The following is a 26,478-nucleotide window of genomic DNA, read 5'->3' on the forward strand; positions in this document are numbered from 1 at the left end:
CCGCGGGAGCGCGCACGCCTTGAGTGGAAAGCGGAAACGAAAGACGATTTCTCTCTTGTACCCACTCCGTGTTCTTTGATGGTCAAGACTGCCTGTAACGTTAGCAACCACCCAGAACGGGGCGTTTAAATGTTCAAAACCGAAACGGTAACAGCGAACATTTAGACTTTAGTGGAATATAACGACGTTTGTAGCACCGCTGACTTTGATCGTAAAGGTAAGCGCCGACATAAGTTGCCGCCGGGCGTGGTTTTAGTTTTGGATTCTCCAAGGGGGGATTGTCGGCTTTCGCTTCGTTCCGCAACGCTATCAGGCTAACGTTAGCTTCATGCTAACGGAGAGCTGCTAAGCATCATCTCGTTTCACTGGCGTTAAGTAAATTCACGCACTTCTTTATATTTTCACACCATCGTGTGTGTGTGTGTGTGTGTGTGTGTGTGTGTGTGTGTGTGTGTGTGTGTGTGTGTGTGTGTGTGTGTGTTGCCCTTTATTCTTCAAATTACATATTGAAATGTGTCAGATTGATGCTAATGCTAAGTGCTAACTGCGCTGTCAAAAAAAGCCTCGCCTGCTTCTGACAGCTCGTCTCCATAGGCCAACATTACGTACATGTATCTACATGTAATATTCTATTGCCTATTTATACCGAAAACATGCAAAGCCAACCTTTTTTGTATGTCAACCTGACACGAGTTAACGCGAACGGGCTGCAGTTAACGTTTATATTTTTACAGCATCTGCACCTTAAACTGGCGCTCGGTGTCAAATTGTAACGTACAGTAGACCCGAATGTGTACGTACACACACCATCGACGACGCAACGCCTTGCTAAATAAGAGGCAATAATGCTTGTGGATTGTTGTCTGCACTATTGCTTGTATTATCAGGCAGAGTGCCCCGCCCTAGTTTGGCATCTCAGCCCCTTATGTACCGATATGTCCATTTTGCACACTTTGGATAATCTTCAGATTAAATAAATGGGGATACCAACAAACGAACCAGAAATAACAAGGGAAGCTTGGGTTACTAATTTGAAAGGCGTAACATGCTGTATGAAAAACACTCCTTTAATGCGAAAACTTTGGTTCTGTATAGGTCACTCTATCGGTCAAACAGTCTTGTGACTAAACGTGCCTTTGAAAATCCATTAGGATTTGAGCAGACTGTAGTGACAATGTAACACTTAAGTGTTCATGTTCACCAAAATACTCAATAAGTGAAACATATGTGGCATTAAAACTGTTCCGACACTTTGTTCAAAACCATAAAGTACATTTCACACAGGACATTGAAAATGCTCTATCGATGGCAGGGCAGCGTGACATTTGAGCTGATAACCACAGTGGTTGTTCACGTGTGCCGTGACTTGCGTTCCTCCCCCATCTGTCATCGAGATGTAGATGATATTCCAAACGATTATATTCTTGTGAAAGAGGAAGTGACTTTCTGCCCCCCATTTAACAGCTGTTGGGTGAGCAATGTCACCGGCCCCCAGCTGCGACTGCCCCCACCTGGATTGCGTGGGGGAGATCACCAAGGAGGAGCTCATCCACAAATCTCATGTGAGTCCGTTTGTTTCTTCTTTCTATTATGACAATACCTGATGTGTTCTGGTCTGAACACAACGTATAGAGCAGTGCTATCTATGCTAATATGCATGCCATATCTCCAGGGCCAATGTCAAGACTGTAAAGTTGGGGGACCAAATTTGTGGGCTTGTTTGGAGGTAAGACAAAAGAGTGAGAGAAAACCCCGTCAAACGTAGGAAGGAAAAATACATGGGTTGTATTTCTGTGTTACTAGAATGGCTGTGCATATGTTGGCTGCGGAGAGTCCCATGTGGATCACAGCACAGGACACTCGCAGGTGAGACTGAAAAAGTGCTCCTTACGTGGCTGTTAAGCAGACTTGAAGCCCAATAACGCCACATATCAAAGCGCTTAAACATGTCTGCCATAGTTCCTTTCACGAATCATTTAGACGGACTCTTTCTTTGTTGTCTGGGCCTCTTTCCCTGCTGCTGTGTGACCGCTAATGCAGCGTCCATCAATAATGCACACGGGCGGGTGAACCCCCACCCCCAATTCACACTCGTCTCCAAAATACAAATGAATGTCCCCCTTCAAGTCACTCTCGTCTCCAAAATACAAATGACTCTTATCATTGTTAGCTCCTTCCAAAATTGCTTACTCAAACACTTTTTTTGTGTTTCTCGGATAAATCAGGAATAAAGACAATAAAGCTTTTGATGTGCTCGGTTGATTTGTTGTGGTTGCACGCAGGAGAGCGGCCACAACCTGACGGTGAACCTGACCACCCTGCGAGTGTGGTGTTATGCCTGTGGCAAGGAGGTCTTCTTGGACCGTAAACTAGTCCCTCAGCCCCCGCAGTCTAACAGCAAACCTCTCGCCTCCTCCCAGCAGGTACATGCCGCCACCCCTGCTGTCCTCTTATCATTTAGATTAGCGCAACTTTATCTTATCATTTCTTTCCTACGTAACAATGTTTTTCCTCTAGTCTAGATAACTACCTATTGCTTTTTGTTTGTGTGTAACTCACTGAAGGGTAACAACAAAGCCTCTCCTGCGAGCCCCACCTCTCTCCGCGTGACGCCCAACAGTGTTTGCGAAGATCTGGACATGGAGACGGAGGAAGAGGATGACATGCGTGCTCGTGGTAAGCACCGCTGTATTTACATAAGAGACATCAGCCACTTTTGCTCTGTCTGCAAAAGCCAATATTTAGATAGGAAATCTATTTTTTTATATCCTTGCCACCCACAGTGACTTAGGGCCAGCCACTTCTGTTTCTGATTGGTTGCTTAACTGCACTCCGGTTTCCCTTCCCAGGCTTGACTGGATTGAAGAACATCGGCAACTCGTGCTACATGAATGCCGCTCTTCAAGCCCTGTCCAACTGGTGACTATATGCCATATTTGACGTGACAATGACACTTTATTTGGCTTTCCCTACACGCACGCACCCACGCACAGACACAAAGATGTTGCAGTTATAAAAGAAGCCCAATTGTTGCACCCTGCGGGCTCGTATTTGTTTATTGGGCCCACCCTTTACGATTGGCCACTAAAATAACTGTTTTGTAGCAAACAGCAATCCTCCTCTGCCGCATTGTGTGCCCGGAGGCTGGTCAAATTTGTGCTAATGGAAAAGCTGGGCGTGAATTTGTAAACAAAATCACTTTCCACGAGGGAGTGGGAATACTCCGTGCTTCTTAGTGTCCGTTTGACTGTGACAAAGTGTCCTTTTGTCACAGCCCGCCATTGACACAGTTCTTCCTGGAGTGTGGCGGTTTGGTGAGAACGGACAAGAAGCCGGCGCTCTGCAAGAGCTACCAGAAACTTGTGTCTGACCTGTGGCACAAGAACAGGTAGGCAACTTTTTTCTCTTGTTGCAAACAAATACCCGGTGCCCTTTCTTCATTTCATGTCTGTGGCGTCATTGCAGACCATCCTACGTGGTGCCGACTAATCTGTTCCAGGGAATCAAAGCCATCAACCCAATGTTCCGAGGATACTCTCAACAGGTGTGTGTGTGATGTTTCTTTCTTCGTAGGTGTAAGAACGGAGTGGCCTTGATGTCAACATTGGGTTGTGACGTCAAGGAACATTCCTCGTGGGTTAATGCATCACCAAAGCCCAGTAATACTTCTGATTTTCAAACTTTTCCGTCCCGCAGGACTCGCAGGAGTTTCTGCGCTGCCTGATGGACCAGCTGCACGAAGAGCTGAAGGAGATGCTGCCCGAGCCGTACGAGCCGTCTGGCGGCGGCGTCACGGTGGAAGGCGGCCCGTCCAGGGAAGATAACCACAACCAGTCAGACAGTGACTTTCAGTCCTGCGAGTCGTGCGGGTGCAGCGATCGGGCCGACGGCGAAGCACCACATGCGGGCGCGCCCACTGTCATCGTCGACAACGAGGCGGAGATGCTGATTCCCGAGCAAGATGACCTTCAGGCCAACAGGGAGTGGCAGAAGGAGAAGAACATGATCAACGACATCTACCGCACCGGGGAGAACGCAGTGGCGGACATGGACAAAGAGGTGGACACCACCACTGAGACCACGCCCATTATCAGCAGTCAGGGACACATTAAGATGCAAAGCAGGACATCGGGTAAGGAGAAAATACTCAATAGAAATTGATGTCATGATATCACACACCTGTTTTGATATTTACCCTTCAGCTTGTGGTTAGAAAACACAGCATTGTGCAAAAAGCACTGGCAGCTTAACATTTGTCATCAAATTTGAGAGATTACGTTTATAAAACACTGTAATGTATTTGAAGGTTCATCCTAAAATTGCAGCCCAATCTCATACCTTTTGACTCTCTCTCTCTCTCCTCCTTCTTCAGAGTCTTTTCCAGACATCCAAATGTCCAACCTCACAAGACCACAAAGTCCAGTCCCTATGGAGGGCCACAAAATGTCCAGCAGCCCGCCCAAAACTTCCTCTGTGTGGCCCAGTCTCAACAATGCACATAAGAAAGGTAAATGATCAGTTTCCTACCAACAAATATCACTTTGGGAAGGGGACTGGTACTGACTGGACAGCCGTTCTCATTCTCCATTGGTTGTTAGTATTCTGCTTGTTTTATTTTTCATTCAACGGACATTTGTGGACGGCGCTCACTCCGTCTTATGGCGTATGTCCTCTTGCCGCCTGTCCGCAGTGATGAGCACATTCTCCCCGGCCAAGACCAAGTGTCAAAGGAGGTACCACAGCGTCATCTCGGACGTGTTTGATGGGACTATTGTGAGCTCTGTGCAGTGCCTCACCTGCGATCGGGTTAGTGTTTTCATCTCCACTTACATCGGCGCACATGCTCAATGACCACTCACTCACCATCAGGTGTCGGTCACGCTGGAGAACTTCCAGGACATCTCCTTACCCATCCCGGGGAAGGAAGACCTGGCCAAATTGCACTCTGCTACCCACCAGACATCCCTGGTGAAAGCCGCCGGCTCTTGCGGGGAAGCGTATGCGCCGCAGGGCTGGATCGCATTTGTCATGGAATACATCAAGAGGTGCGTACAGATTTGCTATTTAAGGCCTTTACACTGGAGCAGGTGTCCATCCATCTTGTTGGCTCCTGTTAGAGATTTTCTCACTCCAACTTATTTTGCAAGAACCACACGGGAGACAAGTAAGTCCTTTTAGACACCTGCAGGTGGAGAGCTCACCCGTTGAAGGAATGAAGTCTAAAACTCTCCCTCCTGCAAGGGCATATTTATTAAGAGAAACAGAGTGGGGGTAAGAGTAGGCTGAATAGGAAGCCCTTGTGCTCTAGTCAAAACATATCAGGGGGTGTTTTACAACCTTGTGTAGGATGGGACAAGTTATCTTATTCATTACCGGTTGCATTCCAACATAATCATACGATAAGGATAATCTGAAAAACCCTAACATCTCCCTCCTGTTTTATCATATGATTATGCCACCCCAAACAACAAAGACAAGTAAAAAAAAACGTATATATATATATGTATGATGAAGAAAGAAGAATAGCAAAAATAAAAAACAAACAACGATAGCAACACTTTCCAGTGAAGATGAGGTGCTACCTTAATACCCCAGATCAAACTTATTGTGTAAGCGAAAAACCTGCTGGCCAGATGTTATTAGCAGGAAAATTCTCACACGGTCCCTCTGCCTTAGGCGACCAGAATGCTATCAATAAAAAAAATAAAAATAAAAACACAGAAACAGTACATCATTGTATCCATTACTTGCGAAGCATTTTTGATGGTCAAATCAACAAGTTTCCGTAAAACATGCTCAACAGAACAGCATCTACGCAATCCACATCTCATTATCATTATCACATCTGTCACGTCTAAGAAGTTGTATATGTGCTCGTGTTTTCGTCAGCTGATGATGTTCTAGTCTGTAGGTGTGGTCTGTCACTCACACTGGCGCACACACTCGTGTCCAGGCAGCATCGAACAACTCTTGTGACCACAAAACCATGATCCGTTCTGAACAGGCACGTGCACTCATAGGATGCAGGTGAGGCAGTGCTTCTGAACTTCTGGATGAAGTGGGTCCCATCCGATGGTGCAGCCATGTTGGTAGTAGAGCCCTTACACCTTGAAAACGGCTCTCTCATCCTGGCACACAGCGGCGATGTCCAAAGCTCCCATCCAGTTTCCTCCTGGAGAGCAGTCATCGTTAATGTAGGCGTGGGTCACGTTACTTTGGATGTAACATGTGTAATTCACTCCAGCTGGTCTCTCTGTGTAGGCCACTTGCGGTATTGTTCGTCCTTTAACAGTCACATTGAGATTTGTGCAGAATAGCTGATCACAGGCACCGTCTGCAAGTCCAGGGCGGTAAGGGTCGGCATCCTTGACTGTGACAGCACGGTGTTGATATCCAACTCCTGGATGCCGTGTCCCTGTAAAACAATGCTCTAGACTTTCTTGCTACGTTTCACACAATAATAATGATGAGTAAATCATCAGATACCTCTCGTGCATACACTCCAACAAACGTTAAGTAAATGTGAGATAACTTGCATGACGTCTACTTAACCAAACATTGAGTAAATATGGGATAACTTAAAAACTGTCTTGGTCAACAACAATTCATAAATAGAAACTACAAGGTATAATTGAGAAAGAACTTCTCTTTAGCTAAACAAGGAACAAAGGTGTTCTGTTCATAACTAGTGAGGGCCTCTCACAGATAAGACAAGGAAGGGAATATAAGAACTCCCTAAAACCTGGCAGATGTGTTGGCCTTGAGCGAAGGTATGAGACCTCCGGTTCAGGCCGGCCAGCGCTTCTACAAAATTAATTATCCTGACATTTCCCCACTGTTTGCTCAAATTCACACATCACCGTAAACAACCCCTTTTCTCGACTCTGTCGTCGGATCACATTCATGAGGACAAATATGTTTACACCAAAGAATAAACGTTGCGATGTCATCATTCAGAATCCCACAGATCTGAGAAAAGTTTGGTAACACAGATGCAGGAATTTTGCCATCAACATCATCATGTTGCCCCTTGGACATTAGGTATATCTGAGCAATCTCATCCTCCATGGGCGATATTACTGTAGTGACGAGACGATTAAACAGAGCACGGAGACATGGCATGCAACATCCATACAAGGTGAGCATAGCAGCAAACACTGCAACTGATGGTAAAATTGAGGACACAATGGCGTTATACCCAAAAGCAGTCATCCACTTGTAGTGCTCTTTCATCCTCGTTTTGAGGGATCGCAGGCCTGCAATCCGTCAGGCTCCCATCAGGGGCGGTGTCGTTGGGGATGAAGGTGCAGCATTGTTCTCCAAACATTGCGCAGACCCCTCCTTTCTCAGACAACAACATATCATGAGCATTGTGGTTCTGGATCGACATTAGGGAAGGCGTGGCTAGCTGTTCATGCACTGCCTCGAGCCCCGCTTGTGTCCGTTTGGCCAATTTCTGCATGTTGTAATGGATGTAATTTATCCTGTCTACGTTCTTGTTCATCGTTCACCAGCAGCATATGGAGGACTCCCATCCCGCTGCAATTTGGTCATTTAATTCTTATTAATCAGGAACTCCTCTAGGGACTCCAATTGCATCAATTTCGGTCAAATCATCGTCGCCTCTCAAATTTAAAGATATTTTGGTTTTTACCAGCTTTTTTCCCAGATCTTGGCATGTTGATGTATATACAATTTCGTTTGACTACATTCTCTGAAAGGAATGGCTTCTTTTTTTTTTTTTTTTTTTTTCTCTCAATGGATATTATATAGAATGCTCTGTCACACATTTCACAATCCAGTAGACGTGACAGATTTCACACAATCTTTTGTCAATGGCAACGGTACAACATAAATAATCGATCGCAAATCCATACATATGACATATTCAATTTTTTCTGTCTTTGCAGCTTGTTTTGCCATAAGCAATCAATTGTTTCTTTTTTCAGTTACTCTTATAGTTAGTTACCTGAAACAAATTATCCACATTCATTCTAGATAATCATCCCATTCTTTAACATCTACAGCGGTTGTTGACAAAGTACACATATAAACATCATACTTTCATGGCAGTCCAGATCCGACACAGCAGATCATCCTGCAAAGGTCAAATTGATCTTTTAAATTGAAGGCATTCAGTGTTTTTGTTTTTGTTGAAACAAGCTCTACAAAAAAAAAAGTTTGTTTTGTTTTGAAAATGTTTTGAATATGAATCAAATCCATATGTTGTATAAAGCTGACTGACCTGCCCCACTATCCCTCCTCTTGAGCCATGTGACACGCACCATGGCTCAATATTGCTGCCCATTTGCATAGGTTCTTTGGTAGGATAGGTCTGTCTTCTGGTCATTTATAGATGCCATTCTCTAATCTTGCCCCTATTTTCGTCCATAATTGAATTTCACTCTATGGACTTTGTCGCTGCACATCTTTAAAAATGTTTCAGTGATTTAATCTGCTTCTTGTGTGTATAAAATTTGAAGTGTCTTTTGCGCTGCAGCTTTGTGGTTCTGTCTGCAAGCTTGTTACCTCTTGATACCTTATCAGTCTCATGTGTGTGTGTACTGCACACGTGCACATAGCTACTTTTCGTGGCAATTGGACTGTTTTGACAACTAGCTTAGCAAGTAAATGGACGGCCTCCCCGAATGGGGAGCGACTCAGCTAGCAAATGATTAGACAGTTTCACTTTCTTGTAGTTTCTGTAGTTACTTTTCAAACGTTTTCTTATTGTTTATCACAAGAATCTTAGAAATTTGAATACAAATCAAAATGTATGTTTTATTTTACTCAATTGTATGATTTAGAGAATCCATATGTAGTAAAGTGTTGTATTACTACATATGATTTCATCATCATTTAATTTGACTTTCTTTCCAAAACGCTTCTTAATTTCTGAGTTCACACATCCTCTACATGTGTTACTGGTTCTCCAGTTTTTTCTCTAGTTAATTATCAATCCAAAAGCTACGTTTTCTTTTTAGCATTCAACCTGCTCAAAATCACTCTTTCATCAAAGTCGCTCTACTAATTTCCCATAGTAATCACCAACGACTTCAACCATTCAACCTTTCATTCAGGCAATCATTCATCAATGCTCATCATATGCATCTCACACAGTCTCCAAAAAGGAGTTATACTATCACATTGGTCCCAATTCATCCAAGGTCACCACACAACATTCATATATCATTTTCAACTCAAGTTTCCTGGTAGAACAATCCACCAATTAAAAAAAAACTTAACTAAAACAAACAACTGGCAAATTAATCTGACTTTTTTCTTTGTTTTTAAATTTGAAGAACTCAATCTCTCAGATTTAGCTTGCATTTAGAATTTTGTATAATCTTATAACACAACCAATCAATTATTCCTATTAAATGTAGCATTGCAAAATCTTAAATTCACAATTTAGCTTCTTCCAATTCCTGAAAGCATGTTAGGTCGTTTTTTTTCTTTCTTCTTCGAATTTCTCATGTGTGCTCGACACTTAACATGTACTAGTGTGGATTAGTTTCTGCTCGCAAACAGATTTCTCTCTTTTTCTTTCATTTTTATCTGTCAAAATTGTTTCTGTTCTGCGGTGTGGATTAGTTTCTGCTCGCAAACAGATTTCTCTCTTTTTCTTTCATTTTTATCTGTCAAAATTGTTTCTGTTCTGCGGTGTAAATTCAACAGTCTAGCAAATTTCTTCATACAGAATGTTTAGCCAATCTTCATCATTTTAACACATACGCACACACATGCACAGCACTCGCGTGCGGAAGGTAGGTCCCAGCACCAATGAGTCGTCACAGGCTGGCCATTTCCTGTGGTCGATCATGAGCTGGTCCCTCCCATGCACACGAGGACAGCACATTCAAATTTTATTTATTTATCTTCTAGAAGCAAGTTGCATTTCTTTACCACTTGATTTGCATATTTTAACTTTAATGCAACACAATTTGATCTCTAGTCATTTGTAATTGGGCATACAAACAGCATTGTCATACTTCTTGTATGGACAGGAGCTCTAACAATCTAAAAATATTTTTGATAACCTGACAATGACATGTTTTGCTGTCATATGGGAGAGGTTTCAGATCTTTTAAATTTCGCTACATGATTTGCATAAGACCGGAAACTCCTCTTGCCCCTTGCTTGAGCCGCGGCTTGAGCTGCGGCCTTGCACCTGTTCACAGGTTTCCTGGTCTGACAAACATTTGTGACCTCATCAGTTTTCATCTTTCTAGCTTGTCTCTCTTGAATTCAACCACACTCTAGCACTTCTACCACTTCTTCCACATTTCAAATTTCCTTGCACTCCATACATTTTCTTCCACTTCAGCATGTATTGCATACAATTAAGAAATCTACTTGCCATGAACTTCTCATCTCAAAGAAGAGCAGAGCAAGAGATTTACTGTTCTTATTTCCCATCTTAATTTTAGTAGTTTAAGGTTTTACAATTTTTTTCAAAATCTTTTTTCTTTGAGGATCCTCAATGCAGGTTTAAATTGACCTTTCAACAGATTACTAGCCTGTTTCATTGCCGTGGATCAACGCTAGAACTGCTATTTAGTCAATTTATCCTACCAGTCACACACTCAATCACACAAGTTATCCCTGCCTACGCGAAGTCCTCCTTTTAAAAGAAAAGGAGCTGCTTCATCCAGTGGGGAGACTCTACAACACCCCCCACCTTCCCTGGGAACTAAAGACAACAGTCCTTGTCCCCAGCCCTGCCAACGCGAAGTCCTCCTTTTTTTTAAAAACCTGCAGGTGGAGAGCTCACACGTTGAATGAGTGAAGTCTAAAACTCTCCCTCCTGCAAGGGCATATTTATTAAGAGAAACAGAGTGGGGGTACGAGTAGTCTGAATAGGAAGCCCTTGTGCTCTAGTCAAAACATATCAGGGGGTGTTTTACGACCTTGTGTAGGATGGGACAAGTTATCTTATTCATTACCGGTTGCATTCCAACATAATCATACGATAAGGGTAATCTGAAAAACCCTAACAGCTCCTATTTTCAGCTGGTTCTGGGGTCCCGTGGTCACGCTACAAGATTGCCTCGCGGCCTTCTTTGCCAGGGATGAGCTGAAAGGTAAGCAAGCTGCTGCTGATGATGATTATTTTAGGCATGGGGATAATCATTTCCGGGAATTACCTCATTGATTATGTTTTTGATTTGTGGTGTGATTTTCTAGGCGACAACATGTACAGCTGTGAAAAATGCAAGAAGTGAGTTCCTTTAAGATGGGTTTTTTTTTTTAATGAACGTTCAAACGGTTTTTATTGATGTTTATCATCCCCCCTCAAGGTTACGAAATGGAGTCAAGTTTTGCAAGATGCAAAGTTTGCCAGAGGTATCGCCCTCTTGACATCACAAAGAACCTCAGCCTTGAACGTCAGGCTCTTGATTGAAATCAGTGTCTTTTCGTTTAGATTCTGTGTATCCACCTGAAACGCTTCAGGCATGAGCTGATGTTCTCCACCAAAATTGGAACCCACGTCTCCTTTCCTTTGGAGGGTCTCGACTTGCAGCCCTTCTTAGCCAAGGACAGCTCGACGCAGACTGCCAACTACGACCTGCTGTCAGTCATCTGCCACCACGGCACCGCCAGCAGTGAGTGGCCAGGCGGGTGGGCGGGCGCTGCTCGAAATGTGCTTTTGATGGTCTCACCACCTCTTCCCTTCCTTCTGCAGGTGGCCACTACATTGCATACTGTAGGAATGACATAAACAATCTCTGGTATGAGTTTGATGACCAAAGCGTGACTGAGGTGTCAGAGTCTTGCGTTCAGAACGCTGAGGCTTATGTGCTCTTCTACAAGTAAGCCAACACACTAAACCTTGCATGCATAACATTGCAACCAACATCGATCTCCAAGTCAGTGGTCCCCAATCTTTTTTCCGCCCCGGACCGGTTCAAACCAGTCCATCACGGTCAGACATAAAGGCACAGATGTTTTGAAAAGATTTCAAGCTTCAGGTAGTTGAATTTCACTCTGGCACTGGATAACAGCAAATTGTGTCTACTCGCTCCCCAAAGGAAGAGCAACGAGGATGCCGTGAAGGAGCGAAATAGGGTGTCGGGCTTGCTCAACATGATGGAGCCCAGCCTACTGCAGTTCTACATTTCCCGCCAATGGCTCAACAAGTTCAAGACCTTCGCTGAGCCGGGGCCCATTTCCAATGACGATTTCCTGTGCTCACACGGCGGTACCGCGACACATTTATGATTCTACATTTTGTGCTACGGGATCTTTGGCTGTTTTTCCTGAGTGTCTCTTTCCTACCGTGTCAGGTGTTCCACCCAACAAAGCTGCCTACATTGAAGAGCTGGCTGTAATGGTCCCACAGAACGTGTGGGACCACCTGTACGGCAGGTATGCCGACTCGTCTCGGCCGCTCTCGTCATTCCTCTCGTCCCCCCGCCAACTTAAAGGCCCAGAGACATCTTTGTAATGTATAAAGAGAACACATTTGCCGCATTGGGAATTAAAAATGGACACCGATTACTAAGAATAAAGCTAAAATTAAATGCCAGTTTATCGATCGGGTTCCGCACGCAGCCACACTGGTGGCGCCATTACTGTGACGTCACAAATTGTGCATCCTGGTCCTCCTGAGACAGCATGTCAGCCTCCTGAGACAGCATGTCAGCCTCCATGGCAGCAATAATCTTAAACAGAATGCAACATATTTCAATTACATGTGCTTCATTGATTTTATACATTTATTCTTGTTGGAATGAGCCTTTACAAGACAGTTATTTTTTTATAATATTTTGGGCTGGAGAAGGCATTTCTCCAAGGGTAAAATTCCCCATTTGCAATAAGTGATTTATTTTACCCTTGTAGTACAAAATGTTGTACTTGTGTGGGTATTATTAGGTACCTAGGTCTCATAAATGGTTTTATAGCAGCCCGGCTGGGGGTGGGATAGAGGCAGGCAGGTGGGTTGTGCAGGCATGTCAAACCGCTACCGCTATCCATTAAAAATTAAAACAAACCAAAATCGCAAAAAATTCAACAAAGGCAAAGCTCTCAAATCATATCTTTAACACTGCGCCTTTGAAAGATTTCACTGATAAAGGTGCATTATAAATGCTGTATTATTATTATAGTTATTCATTATTATAAGGGGGGGATTAGAAAATTTGAAGCAATTTCTGGGAATTTCTGTCTATTAAAATCCTGTCTCCAGTCTAAATTCCCAACTCTGGGAACTGAGAAGGATGTCTAAAAAATTCATAATATTCATTTATTAATTATTTCCTGATGAGTGATGTCTGCAAAATATTTATTTATTTACTAGTATTATTCTTGGTACAGTGGCCTGACTTAAATTAAAATTAAACTTACCCTTTTCCTCTCTCGTTTGACAAAAACACCTCTAGGCTTCCCAAATGGAGTCTGCTCTTGGTCTGTGACTGGCGTTGTAATCTGTAGGACCAGACCAGTCTTTCCGCGTCCTTTGTACCTGTTTGATCCATTGTTTCCTCAAACCCTCGTCTTTTGGAAACAAAAATAGCGACACACCTGCTTCGTTGGTGTTACTGCATCCCATAGCGATACACCTTTTGCCTCCACGCTTCGACATACTTTTGTTTACATTCACTGAAGCTAAACGCGAACAACTTGAACCGTCACTTCCCGCTTCTTCCCCAGTCTAGAAGGAGGCTGCTCGGTGCAGTCAAACTCGTCTGCGCGGCAAATTTAAATTAAATTTTTCAGAGCAACAGCTTCCTTTTCGTTGTTTCGATCGTCAATTTATATTTATAAGCCCATAAGCTAACTAAAACCGATTTATACATATACCGGTGTCTCTGGGATTTTAATGGCTATGGTTGTCTACTAAGGTACGGGGGAGGACCCGCCGTCAATCACCTGTACGTCTGCAACACGTGTCAGATTGAGGTGGAGAAGCTGGAGAAGCGGCGCAAGTCAGAGCTGGACATGTTTGTCCGGGTAAGTTGTTTCCCCATCCACCACCTGGTCAATGAAATGGCTCATTAACATTGTATTAGTGTTACTGTGCCATTCGGAGGCTCCATTTTGTGTTCATCACCCAAGAGGGAGATGAGAGGTGTAAAGCTGATGAAAGCCTCATTATTAATGCAACCAGACGGATGGATGCAGCTGCCTTAGCCTCAAGAACACAACCTGCTTCATTTCACAGAAGGGCACTGTGTGTTCAGAATGTCATGTAATGACAGCAAAGGAGCTGATGGAATGGATTTAGTTTTGCCATCATCTCACTTGATTTATTCAGTGTGAAATCCCCCGCCACCGCCTCTTCTTCCTTCCCAATGCTCACTCACTCACTCCTACCTCCACATTTGCTCTCTCCGCAGCTGAACAAGGCCTTCCAGGATGAAGAGTCTCCGGTGGTCATATACTGCATCAGCATGCAGTGGTTCCGCGAGTGGGAGGGTTTTGTCAAAGGGAAAGACAACAGTAAGTGGATTTTCGAGTGTGACACAAATGAGTCATCACCTCACAAAGAAGATGCAAAGTTGTCCCAATTAGTGGCTGGATGTGTCAGCCACAAAAGGAAGACCTCTCAAAAATGACACAAAAGCATGAAATGGCTTGTTCTTAACCTCCCATGCATGACAACAACCTTTGACACTACACTCATTGAGGTTTTTCTCTTTTTTAAGATCCACCAGGACCCATTGAGAATTCCAAGATAGCAGTGAACAAGAGTGGCCATTTAACTCTCAAACAAGGTACAAAAAGTCATGTGGAATGTTTTCTCAATCTAATGTCTCTTCACTTATGACAATATAGTGGAACGTCTACAAAAGTGGTTGACTTACTCTTTTTTGTTTTTTTGTTTTGTTTTAGCCTTTAGAAAATAATGATCACCATAACACCTTTGTTAACTGATCAGGCAATGTTTCAAGTCGCATTTGAACTTTCGGATACAAGTGACATTTTTCAAGCCATTTAAATGAGTGTTACATGACCAGGCCTATGTGTTCATTTTAAAAATCAAACATGGCCCTTGAGCACAAGAATTTGCAACTCATTAACATTGCCTCTCCGTCTCGGCAGGCGCCGACTCGGGCCAGATCTCTGAGGAGACGTGGAACTTCCTGCACGGCATCTACGGCGGTGGACCGCTGGTGACTGTGCGGCCCAGTGTGGTTGCCGGCCACCAGGAAGCAGATACCTCCCACCAGTCAGAGGAAAAGATCGAGGTGGAGACGCGCTCGCTTTAAAAAAACAAAACAAAAAGCAGACAAAAGAATGAGCGAACAAGATCAAATCAACAAGGCTTTTTTCATTTTTTTTTGCACTTGGATTGGAAACGCATCCACGCAAAAAAAAAGACGCCAACCATTATCTGCTTATGCGACAGTCTGCTCCGAAAAGGGAATCAAAACTTTGTCGTATTGTACAAATGTGTATATGTTTCTATTAGCACTGCAGTTGTCTCGTGTCACTATTTTAAATGTGTGCAGCTAGATAACAACCACAAAAAAAAAAAATAATAATTACACGGAATGCCATTTTATTTTGACCAAATGAGCACATGTACCAAGTGTTCATGACACTTGTACTATAGCACTTCCACCGACGGACATCTTAAGGTTATGAAGGGACAGACGAGTCTCAGAAATTCATTGTCGAGTGTTTTGTGGTGTGGTGCCGAGCAGCGCTTCTCAACTGGTCTGGTAGCTTCTTTTCTCTTGAAATTGTCATCATTTGATAGCATTCCATGCCTCACTTTGCCCCACTCTCATTCAGTACACAGAAGAGCTGCGCCCATCTGTTTTGGATACCTGCTTCTGATTTGAGTGAATTCACAAGTGAGGTTTTGGCAAGTACTTGCCCTGGTAATAAGCCCAATTGGCAGAGTCCGATTCCGGGAATGTGTCCTTGTGAATTTTGCTTTTGCTTGTGGAAAAACTGGCTTGGGCAGGCTGAATTTAAAAAAAAAAAAAAAAGAAAACCACCCCTTTTCATGGGGATCCAAATAGTCTCCACACTTTGTCAAAAAAAGCTGTATTTGGTGTTGCCCTACTGTCTTTAGATTTGGGCAAATTACTTAGAAGACATTGGTACCTGAGAGCCCAAGAATCTATCCAAAATGGCCTTCCAAAATTTCTTACCAATTGAGCTCACCACAACTGTCGCTAACCAAAACAGCAGCACCAAACGACACACACATCTTGACCCGTGTTGTTTATGTAGACTTTTGCTTCCACCGGTTGAGAATCGCTGTTTTGATACACAAACGGGCATGCAGATGTTTGAATGTAATAATGGTGTATTTTGGTTAAGATTCAGCACTTGCTTATTTATCACGGACAAGGAGTTTAAAAAAAAAAGAATGTTCGTTTTTTTCTTTTGTATATACATCGTGAAATACGAATGCATGCTTTTAACATTTAAATCTCACAACTCCTAACTGTGCACGAGCTATCCTAGCTAGACACAACACCGCAGTATAGTAAGTAGTAATCGGCAGCATTGTCAGTCTTAATCGAGGACGTTATTTTGCATATCGGATGCCGTATGTGTTAACCGATGGACCATTAGTCAGTAAGACCAATTCGGATTTTCTTTTTTGATGCCTTGCACAATAAAAGAAAAAAAATATGGATGAAACGTGTGCTAATCTTGATTAATCCACAACATCAATGAATCTTGCCCACATTACTCTTAATCAAAAAGGAGTATCTCAACTGAGTGCCGCTGTCCTACATGTCTCCCTCCTCCAACACAATTGATGGAAATGATCAAGCTTCTTCAGGCCAGAATGATCATTTAAAACCTGTGTGGGCGACTGGAGACATTTAAAACAAGCCGAGCACAACTCCAGACACAGTGCTTTATTCATACCTACTAGAATAAAGCAGTTGGTGTTTCAAATGAGACATCACAGGTAATGAAAAAAGAAAAAAGTGTTGATGAATGCGCTTTGTTTACAAAAGGTTGGTCAGAATAGAGTCCTATGATGGGATCAGGAACAGGAAGTAGAAATCTGCCAAAATAAAAACAGCACAAACTGAGTGAGATTCAATTGCATGCAAGGCTCGAGCTGAGAATCATAGCTCGGGAAATTACAATGGCAAGTAGAAACCTATCAAAAGGAAAGCAATGCCTCAAATTCACATTGGTAGAAGATCCAAAAAGTATTTTGTTCATAAAAAGTTGCTCAAAACCAACTCTTGATGAGTCCAACCAAAAGCAACCAAGCAAGCAGTCCCAACATGAAGGCTTTTTCTACGAAGTCATCATAATGCTTGTGATCCACATTTGCTGTGGATTAGAAAGCATTTCAATGCCACGAGAAGCCAAACATGTTGCAGAGTGCGGCACGCGAATGTCGCCCTCGCCTCAATGTGCTCGCACACCCGAGCCCGAGCTCGAGCGGGAGCCGGAGCGCTCGGCTGCACTGTAAAAACATGGCTGCGAGCGAGCGTGCAGTGACCGTACGGAAGTGAGGTACGTGCTCCATTCTTTTGAGGGCTCCGCAAATGTTAAACCAGACTACGGAGCGTTTCAATTGTCTGGCGCTGGAGGGGAAACAACACAAACGGCCGGACTGTTTGTGAACGACCGCCGCCGTTTGCAAATTAAACGGCAAAGTTGGGAGCGGAACAATCGGCTAAGCTAGTGTGGCTAACGCTTAGCTACAGGCAGACTGCCACGATTCTCCCTACCGGTTTTATCAACTCGCCTAGCCTAGCAGAGACGCTTCTCGAGTCGAATGGATTAACGTGGAAGCCCCGGCACACCGGAGTCTCCTTAGGTAGCCTCTTTACTAATTTCGGCCGTTTACGGCTCGCCAACGTGCCTTATTTAGCCGCGGCTCGAACGAGGAGTTAGCCCCATTTAAGCGCTAACCCAGCGGTGTTTTGCAGTCAAGTTACTGCTAACGTTTAGCTCGCCCACCGCCCCCGGCTGCGCTCTTGATATGAAACTACACTTGTGTGTATTATATGTACGTATTTTTATTCAACTCAACGGATTGTATTCCAGTTTTGGGTCACTCCTAGGTCTCGGTTGAGTAGCAACCGGTTCCTGCTGCACATGTCAAGCAAGGACGCGGGGATCCGAGCCCCTGTACTCGGGATGCGCGCCACGCCACCCCGTGGATGTCACGTTGACGCTAGGCCCTAATGGAAGTGTGGAGACGAAAGTGGACTCAAAAGTAACAAGCACACGAGGCTTTAAATTTAGGACAAACGTCCTCAAAATTTGCTAGCTTGTTTTCTTTAGCCAGCGCTCTTGGCTTGTTTGGCAGGTGTGCTCACGCATAATTGCGCACATTGTCGCCTTTAACACTGTCTTAAATGACATGGTTTTATCACTTTTGGACGGAATTGTCAATGCTAGCACGTTCATTTCACTTTCAAGCGCGGCATGCATGTTTTTAAAGAGGTTTGACATGAGGGCAGCCTCTTAAATCGTGCCAAATTCCTAACGTAATCAATGAGCCCCCCCCCCAAAAAAAGTTAGTTTTGGTCTATTTTATGAGGCACTAACATCGTATTTAGACTTCGTCAATGTTTATGAACAGTAGTGAAAAGGTTGAGCAAAGCAACCAGCAAAAATAGAGCTCAGTTCAGAATCTGTGATTTCTCTATACAGACCTTAGTTTTGAAATAAAGACAAAATATACTGAAATATTCAAGGAATCTACTGAGATACTGCTGCGACTATGTATCCCCTTAGCTGCGCTCTGTGTAAACTGCACGGCTGGGTTAATGCAACGTTGCTGGATCTCTGTGAAAGAGACTGATAACCAACTAAAAAGGAAGTCACGAATTAAGGCATCCTCCCGCTTGACCTTATTATGCTTGGAAATCCTCTGAAGGTTTTATAAGGCTGTCAATTTGACCCTGAAACAGGTTACTACTGTTTTCCCATTGGGAGTAATTGCTTCTCAGAATGTTGCTCTTTATTTCCAGTGTGGATGTATAGTACATACTGAAGGCGGCATTTGTTAGCGTATTAGCTAATTACCTCTGCTGCTACGAGCTAGGCTGTAACGATATGTTAGCGTTTATTCAGCCGAGCTGATCGGTGATGGTTATTTTCCTCCCAGAGAAGAGCTAACGAGCGTGCCTCATTAATTTGTTGCGTTGAACTGAATGTAGAGCGTTGGCTCCTTTTGCCTCCTTCCTGGTTTACGCATGGATGCGTCAAGTTAGCTGTCTGGCCGGCCGGCCGGCATCAGCAGAGTGCAAGTAATGTGTGCACGTTAAGCCATGATTGACTCTGCAAGTTGCGTAAATGCACAACACTGCTTGCAGAAAGATCCAAATCAAAATGCTCTCCACAAATAAACACTGGCCTCAGCAGAAGGTCTTATCAGGGATGCACAAAGAGGAAATGCAAACTTTCCAAAATAAAAGAAGATCTCCAGCTATCCCAAACCACTGACATTCATTTAACGTGGTACAAAAGTAATGGCACAGAGCTTTTGTCTTCTCTGCTTGAATGTGTCCTCCCTCTTCTTGGTCATGTCTGTCTCCGCGGTGCTAATTGATGTGTTCCTTTTAAACTCCTTTTACGACCCGCAAAGGACACCACTGTAATGACTCAATGTGACTTTCGAGTGCCGGAGCGGCACCTTTTATTTTTTATTGCGCTCTTTAGATTCATTAGCGGAATTAACCTGGCACCAGACCTCATTTATTGTGGAAAGTCTGAACGCGTTTAACATCTCGCTTGAATGTATTCATTCCGGCCGGGTAAGTGGGGGAAAAGAACTTGTGGCTAAATCTTTCATTCACACAGCCATTGCGGGTTGCTTCATTTCTATCATCAGATGTGCGATAGCGGCGAGCCAATTACACGCTGCAGTCATTAGCGGCCTAGCAGTAGAGTCAGGCAAATAGATTGCTAACCCTACGGATTTTACATTCACAGTAGTGTGTGTCTTTGCAGGTGCCCATGTTCCGCCACAGTGGAGAGCGCACCAGGATGAGGAGATTGTAGGCAGCCGCCGTAGTATGGCCGCGTCCCGTTCCTCGCGCGTCACAAGGTCATCGGTGGGGCTCAATGGATTGGACGAGAACTTTTGTGGGCGCACGCTCAGGAACCGTAGCATCGCCCAGCCGGAAGAGTCGGCTGTGTCTCCGCTGCCCAGGGCTCGCTCGCCCAAGAAGAGGCAGGAGTCCCGGCAGGACTCCAGGCAGCTGGCCAAACAGGACATCAAGCCGGTGTCCAAGCAGGAGTCCAAGCCGGACCCTAAGAAGGAGAGGACCAAGCAGGATGCTAAAGAGGACACTGACAACCAGTTGGTCCAGGACTCAGAGCGGCAGATCTCGTTGGAGGGACGGTTAAAGGACTCAAAGGACTGTAATAGTTTTCCGGCGGGCGAGCAGGACTTTTTGGCCGGTCCTCGCAAACGGAGTGGCTCGTGTCTCGAAAACGATGTCAGCCCCGAAAAGTCGGAACATTGCGATCAAGGAAATGGGGTGCCGGATGCTCCTCCTTTAATCAAAAGGGCCAAGCGGTGTTCCCGAGTCGGGGAATCTCGGGAACGCGAGGAGGACGCCGGGAGCCCCGAGTGTCCCGTCTCTCTTCCTGAACCTTGTGAGGGGAACGCCCGTGTAGACATTCTCGCCCGGAACTCCGACTTAGCTCCCGACTCACCTGTCCTCAAGGAAGAGAAAGGGGAGCTGGCCAAAGATGGCCGGGTGGAGCATGAAAGGGCGCTGGAGTCCCCCAATACTCATAAGGCTTCAAACGGGCTCGGGGACAACGCAGCGGAGAACCACGCCACCCTTGCCGAAGAGTCTTCGAGCCCAGTCTCCGTCGTCGGCTACCCGCCGCTGCTCAACGGCGGCCGGGCCGAGGCGCCCCCCTCTCCCCGCCCCACGGTGCCTTGTACGAACTCTAGTCCGGCGCGCACGGAGGTCGCCGCCTCAGCGGAGCCGCCCGCTTGGTTCTCCCCGGCCCCTCCGGAGGATCCGCTGCCTGAGCTGGTGGTGGCCGGGGAGCAGGAAGTGGAGGACGTAGAGGTGGATGTGGTGGGTGACCCCCTTTGTTTGGCCGGCGAGGAGCAGGTGATGGACAGCGAGGGCGACGGAAATGGTCGCCCGCATACGCCGGTGCCGGACACCGCCGCCGCTTCGCCTTCCCCCGCCGCCTACAACAGTAACTCAGGAGAAACAACGCCCCCGCTGGCGCCGAGCCCGCCGCCGCCCGGCGAGCCCGGGCGCACGCCCCTGTCTTTTGTCGAGCTCTACGAACACAGGTACACCCTGCGGACTTCGCCCCGCAAGGCCAAGGCCTGCTCTCCACCTCGAGACGCCGCCGCCCCGAAGGAGGACGGGGAGGCGTCGGAAGGGATGGACGAGGACTTTCTCGCTCCTTCAGACTCTTTGTGTCGCCCTGACCACGACGAGACCACCCGCGCGGAGCACGGAGACGAGACGGGCCGCGACGACGGCGCCCCTGTGGTGCCCGGAGACGTCGGCAAGGAAGCGGTGTGCAGTCACGCCACAGAGGAAGAAGAAGAGGAAGAGGAGGAGCCAGACGTGTATTACTTTGAATCCGACCACCTGGCTCTGAAACATAACAAAGAGTACGTGCAAGGGACTTTGGCCGGGGGGGGGGTCCCTTTGGCTTTGCCGCCTCGCTCGTGTCGCTCAGCCTAATCTTTCCACTGTTGCCTTTCTACTCGTCTGCGCTGTCAAATAATCCTGCCATGCTCTTGATTTTAATGGGATTTGTAGCTGGTAAAAATTGAAATAATGCGGCGTAATACTCCGGAACCTCTAGCGTCGAATGCAGTCTGCTTTGTGACAATATCCTCTCTCCTGTGTAAATAGGTTTCAGGCTCAGACATTGAATAGGCAAAAGCAGTGCTCCCCACTAAGCATCACCCCTCCAAGCACACACCTCCCTGTGCTCCTGCATTTGCAGTCACCTGCAGGATGTTGATTTAAAAAACAAGTTCAGTTTAGGGTTACATTACGGAGGTCATGCTATCCGACTTTAAAACACAACCGCGTCAACGTCTCGCTCTCGTACCGGCGGATATTTCACATTCAGCACAGGCGGCAAAGTAACCGGATCGAGTTTCTGCGACGAGATTCAATCGAGCCCACAAAGATGGATCAATACAAGCTGGGAGTCATTTAAAGGAAGCGTGACTCTGCGTTTTGAGACTGGAACTCTCCATATGTGTCACCTTGGGGTTGGAGTGCATTGTGTTCTCACTGCAGGCGTTGTTAGGTTTGACGGGGCGAGGTTGTTTTCATTTTGTCCAATTGCGGTGACAACCCCAAAGTAGTAAAGTCACAATTCCAGTAACGACACTATTTGCTCGTAAAACAGTGAGAATTGAGAGTGCGTTGAGCTGCGCAACAAGATACTTTTATGTGGTCCCACAGTTTGAGGACCTCCTGGTTATAGTTTTTTCCGTCCGTTCCAATTTTTGTAGTCCAATTTCCTTCATTTTTGTGCTTATCAAATGGTCTACAGGACGTCGTCTATCTGAATATTCAATGTTATGTCGCCTGTCAACGTGTGTAACGTTTGAGGAGCCCGCCACGTCGTGTTAGTGCTGACAGGCCTTTGAGTCAGTCCCACTCGCGTCGCCTTTCTCTCACCCCCGCAAAATACCAAACTCTGATGCCGCGAGCCGTTGTTTGACGTGCCAGCATTCTGATAGCTAGAGACACATTAGCTGGAATTGAGTCATTCACATGATGTTCTTTCAGTTACCAGAGGTTGTTGCAGACGATTGCCGTTCTTGAGGCCCAGCGCACGCAGGCCATCCTGGACTTGGAGAAGTTGGCGCGCCACCGAAGAGAGGCCCTGGCTGACCCCATCACCTTTGTGGAGCAGCTGCAGAAGAGGGTAAGCCAAATCTACGGCTCGGAGTTTGATTGAGGGCAATTTGTCCATTTTGTCCCAGCGTACTGTATTGGTGTTTATTGCTTAGAATGTGGCACTCGGTTGGTTATTCAAAGCATGTTCTGACTGAAGTGCACAGAGGAGCGACTTCACAAAATGCAGTCACTGTTGCTAAGTTACTATTTTGGTATTTACCTTTTTATTCTTTGACAACAGACATGGATGGACCAGTCAAGCCATGCGGTTTGAAAACAATATGTGTCTTTTTCTGTCGTCTGGCATCTGCAGATGCAAATGAATGCATCAAAAAACACCGCGCTGAAAAACGTGTTTCAAAGCTTGTTTGGTAACAAGAGAAATCATCAAATCTCAGAAGGCGTGGATCAAAAAAGAAAACTTGTTTTGAATGATGTCATATTCATGTCATTTCTCCGAAACCAAAGAGGGGATCTGAAAATACGTAGGATTGGAGTTTATTTTCAGCCAGTGTCACCCAGCCCTACTTTAAAAAGTCATGTTCCATTTCGGTGGCTTTCTTCAGGTGAATCTGGGACTGCCGTCTCCCCAGCGTGTCGTTCAGCTCCCGGACCTGGCGTGGGAGCAGTACACCTCTGGCCTCGGGGATTTCCAGAGGGAGTTCTGCGACAAGAAACGGAAAACCAGGCGGCTCAAGCTCATCTTTGACAAAGGTGTGGCAGCCGGCCGGCCGGCCCGTCCAAAATGGCCACCTTTTCACATGCTTGAAATGGTTTTACCCCTTCCTTCCTAGGTTTGCCCGCCCGACCCAAAAGTCCCGTCGAGCCCAAGAAAGACTGTGAAGCCTCCACCTTGTACTCGTCACTCCCCACTAGTGACGCCCCAGAGAATTGCAGGCAGACACAGGTCCGATTTAAGCGGCCGTCCGGCCGGCATCATCCCCTAAGAGTCCTTCTAATATGTGTCTGCCATTTAACATCATCCCGGTAACTGTTGCTCTGCGTCGACAGATGATCCGGGGTAGGCTTTGCCACTCCAGCAAGCCCGACACCTTTAACCAGCTGTGGACGGCGGATGAGCAGGTAATAAAAAGCACACGTATGATGAACACAGTCGTGTGGCGGACATGTTGTTCACGATCACACGTCCTCCGTGTTGGCTTTGGACCCGTTAGAAGAAACTGGAAGAGCTGCTTATCAAGTTTCCTCCTGAGGAGGTGGAGTCCAAAAGGTGGCAGAAGATTGCAGACGAGTTGGGCAACCGGACGGCCAAACAGGTCAAATGAAACACTTTTTTTATCTGGCCTGCATTTTAAGTTGACTGCAAATTTGATTCATTTATTCATTCCAATATACTTAACTCTAAATATTGAAAATTGAATAAATGAATATTTGTTGGATCTGATTCCCTGTGACATGGTTGCAGGTTGCTAGCAGGGTGCAGAAGTACTTCATTAAACTGACAAAAGCTGGAATCCCCGTGCCGGGAAGGACCCCCAACCTGTACATGTACACTAAGAAGGTACGCTAACGCCTTAGACTAGCCCCACACCGAAAATAGCGCATGCTTGTTGTTGTTTGTTGGCCAGGCGACCAGCAAGAGGCAGCACCACCTCAACAAACACCTCTCCCGGCCCTCCACCTTCCTCACCTCCTACGAGCCTCCCGTCTTCATGGATGACGATGACGACAACGACGAGCGGGTGGCGTTCTACGGCGCCATGTACGACCCCGCAGACGACTCGGTCGGTTTGCGCGCTTTCTTCTTCATCGGATTGGATTAAATGACTTCATACATGCGGGTCGGGTCGTCGCTCCGGATCACCGTCGGTTCATCGTTCGTTTGGGTGTGTCGCCAGGACGACGATGGCATCCCCGTGGACCTGCGTAATCTTCCAGAGTACAAAGAGCTGCTGGAGCTGAAGCGTCTGAAGAAACAAAAGCTTCAGGAGCTCTGCGAGGACAAGGCCGGCGTGCGACACTTGGGATACAAGGTGATGCACATATCAACCGTGGGCGGGCGGCATTCCGTTTTCAAAAGTATCTATCTCAAAGACATTCTGTGCGTGTGTAGTGCGACGTGTGCGGCGTGGAACCCATCCAGGGTGTGCGCTGGCACTGTCAAGATTGTCCCCCGGACAGCACTGTGGATTTCTGCGCCAACTGCTCAGACTGGTCAGTCGCGAGACATGCACAAAGCGGATACACTTCATTAGGTCATAAGTGAACTCCTCAGAGTCACTTTTAGTATTTCACAGAGCACTAGTCTAGTGTAAGTAAGATGAGCTCTCACTTTTTCCGTTCCCCGGTGCAGCTTGTTCAAGACCGAGACCCATAAGCCCAGTCACCACTTGGACCCCGTGTACCAGGCCGACACTTTACTGGACCGCGACTACCGCCTGCCACAGAGCACCAGCTACAACTACCTGGATCCCAACTACTTCCCGGCCAACAGATGACAGACGAACGGCAGGCGCCCGTAGCTCCACCACACGCACACGTTCTCTTTCTTTCTCTCCCTTCTCTCCAGCGCGCATGGCTCCATCGCTCAAGCCATGCCGGAACGCCAGCGGGCGGAGGAGAGGGAGCAGAGCAGCTCCGCTGCGGCTGAGTGGCCGTCCGGCCAAGTCGCCGGGCCTCGGAGAGGTTAAACCATGGATATTTTAAAGAAAAAGACAAAACAAAAAAAAGTGAAGGCAACATTCCCGCGCGTCAAGAGTGGCGGTTTGTCGCGCTTCCACATTTCAAATGCCAACACAGCGGTTTTTTTATTTTACCCCCTCCCACACTCACCCGTCAGTGTTTGCCGCCATGAATCACGTGAAATGTTTATGGTGACCAGTAGTTGGCGCTAGATGTGTGTGTGTGTGTGTGTGTGTGTGTGTGTGTGTGTGTGTGTGTGTGTGTGTGTGTGCGCGCGCGCGCGCGCGTGCGTGTGTGTGTGTGTGTGTGTGTGTGCGCCATTGACAATAATACAAAACAAAAAAACATTGTTTAGTCCGTCATCTTTCGGTTGAAGTTCATGGAAAAAGATTGTATTTTTATTAAGCTATTTAAAAAAAAAAAAAAAAGAGTTTTGAGGTGGTGCTCGGTGCCTCCACGTTTTTATACATGCCCACGCACGCACGCCCATAGGTCTTGTTTGTGCTGACTAGACACCATTCTCACCTATCCCCCCGGAAAGCCTCCCAACCTCCCTCCCTCCTTGCTTAAATATCTGTGTATAACAAGTCTGTTCTTATGTTAAGAAAATAATGTACAAAAAATGCTAGAGGAGACGCGTGGAAATAAAAAGTTCGTGAAAATACTTTTGCTCTCCATGTTTCTTATTGACAGATGAGTCCAGCCAGTTGTTGAACCTCCTAAATAGTACTAAATGTTACTTAACAGAATAATCTGTCTGGAAAAACATGTTCAGTAATGTTTTTAAACATAGTTAATTGAATTTAAACTTGTTTTGGCACAATTTAATGAATTAATGAACATGAGTTGAATCCATTTTATGAAATTAAAATAATGCAATTGCCTTTAAATGTATTTGATTTGGCTACGGAAAACTCAGAATTTTGTCCAGTTCTCGTTTGTACTTGATGTAATTTCTTTAATGTGTCATTGCGCTTTAAATGGACAAAAACAGCATCGCACACAAGAAACGATTTCAGAAGAATATTTAATTTGACATGAG

The 26,478-nt window shown here is 45.7% G+C and overlaps 2 protein-coding genes and 1 long non-coding RNA gene across 4 annotated transcripts; 2 read left to right on the forward strand and 1 right to left on the reverse strand.

The window, feature by feature from the left end:
* Positions 1-12: 12 nt before the first annotated feature.
* usp33 (ubiquitin specific peptidase 33) lies at positions 13-16,605 on the forward strand. Its single transcript, XM_088397453.1, has 24 exons — positions 13-217; positions 1,465-1,562; positions 1,673-1,726; positions 1,804-1,866; positions 2,283-2,423; positions 2,565-2,676; positions 2,850-2,919; positions 3,275-3,388; positions 3,466-3,544; positions 3,697-4,132; positions 4,373-4,507; positions 4,691-4,806; positions 4,870-5,045; positions 11,014-11,084; positions 11,188-11,221; positions 11,301-11,346; positions 11,426-11,606; positions 11,687-11,813; positions 12,033-12,202; positions 12,288-12,369; positions 13,845-13,953; positions 14,340-14,442; positions 14,649-14,717; positions 15,046-16,605. The coding sequence occupies exons 2-24, from the start codon at positions 1,479-1,481 to the stop codon at positions 15,210-15,212; spliced, it is 2,739 nt and encodes a 912-aa protein (XP_088253579.1). The 5' UTR covers positions 13-217; positions 1,465-1,478; the 3' UTR covers positions 15,213-16,605.
* LOC148386972 (uncharacterized) lies at positions 15,611-17,863 on the reverse strand. The gene is made up of 2 exons (XR_015862856.1): positions 17,065-17,863; positions 15,611-16,981 (listed from the first exon to the last, which is right to left on the reverse strand). It is a non-coding gene; the product is annotated as an uncharacterized LOC148386972 (long non-coding RNA).
* Positions 17,283-26,100, forward strand: zzz3 (zinc finger, ZZ-type containing 3). Of its 2 annotated transcripts, none has more exons than XM_088397451.1 (12): positions 17,283-17,445; positions 19,897-21,541; positions 22,683-22,821; positions 23,360-23,507; positions 23,588-23,700; positions 23,805-23,876; positions 23,969-24,070; positions 24,220-24,315; positions 24,383-24,538; positions 24,653-24,787; positions 24,868-24,968; positions 25,108-26,100. In XM_088397451.1, the coding sequence occupies exons 2-12, from the start codon at positions 19,962-19,964 to the stop codon at positions 25,250-25,252; spliced, it is 2,787 nt and encodes a 928-aa protein (XP_088253577.1). In that variant the 5' UTR covers positions 17,283-17,445; positions 19,897-19,961; the 3' UTR covers positions 25,253-26,100. The 2 variants fall into 2 exon arrangements, with proteins under 2 accessions (XP_088253577.1, XP_088253578.1); XM_088397452.1 differs by lacking the exon at positions 17,283-17,445 and adding an exon at positions 17,513-17,752.
* Positions 26,101-26,478: the final 378 nt, after the last annotated feature.

This window comes from Syngnathus floridae, chromosome 14 (assembly GCF_059516105.1).
Source record: "Syngnathus floridae isolate MCC-2025c chromosome 14, RoL_Sflo_1.0, whole genome shotgun sequence".
Taxonomy (NCBI): Eukaryota; Metazoa; Chordata; class Actinopteri; order Syngnathiformes; family Syngnathidae; genus Syngnathus; species Syngnathus floridae.

Coding starts and splice junctions, on each gene's coding strand:
- usp33 (XM_088397453.1), top strand. CDS start 1,479: ATGTCACCGGCCCCCAGCTGCGACTGCCCCCACCTGGATTGCGTGGGG. Junction 3,389..3,465: donor GACCTGTGGCACAAGAACAG/GTAGGCAACTTT, acceptor GCGTCATTGCAG/ACCATCCTACGTGGTGCCGA. Junction 4,807..4,869: donor AGTGCCTCACCTGCGATCGG/GTTAGTGTTTTC, acceptor ACTCACCATCAG/GTGTCGGTCACGCTGGAGAA.
- zzz3 (XM_088397451.1), top strand. CDS start 19,962: ATGGCCGCGTCCCGTTCCTCGCGCGTCACAAGGTCATCGGTGGGGCTC. Junction 22,822..23,359: donor TGGAGCAGCTGCAGAAGAGG/GTAAGCCAAATC, acceptor GGCTTTCTTCAG/GTGAATCTGGGACTGCCGTC. Junction 23,701..23,804: donor AGAATTGCAGGCAGACACAG/GTCCGATTTAAG, acceptor CTGCGTCGACAG/ATGATCCGGGGTAGGCTTTG.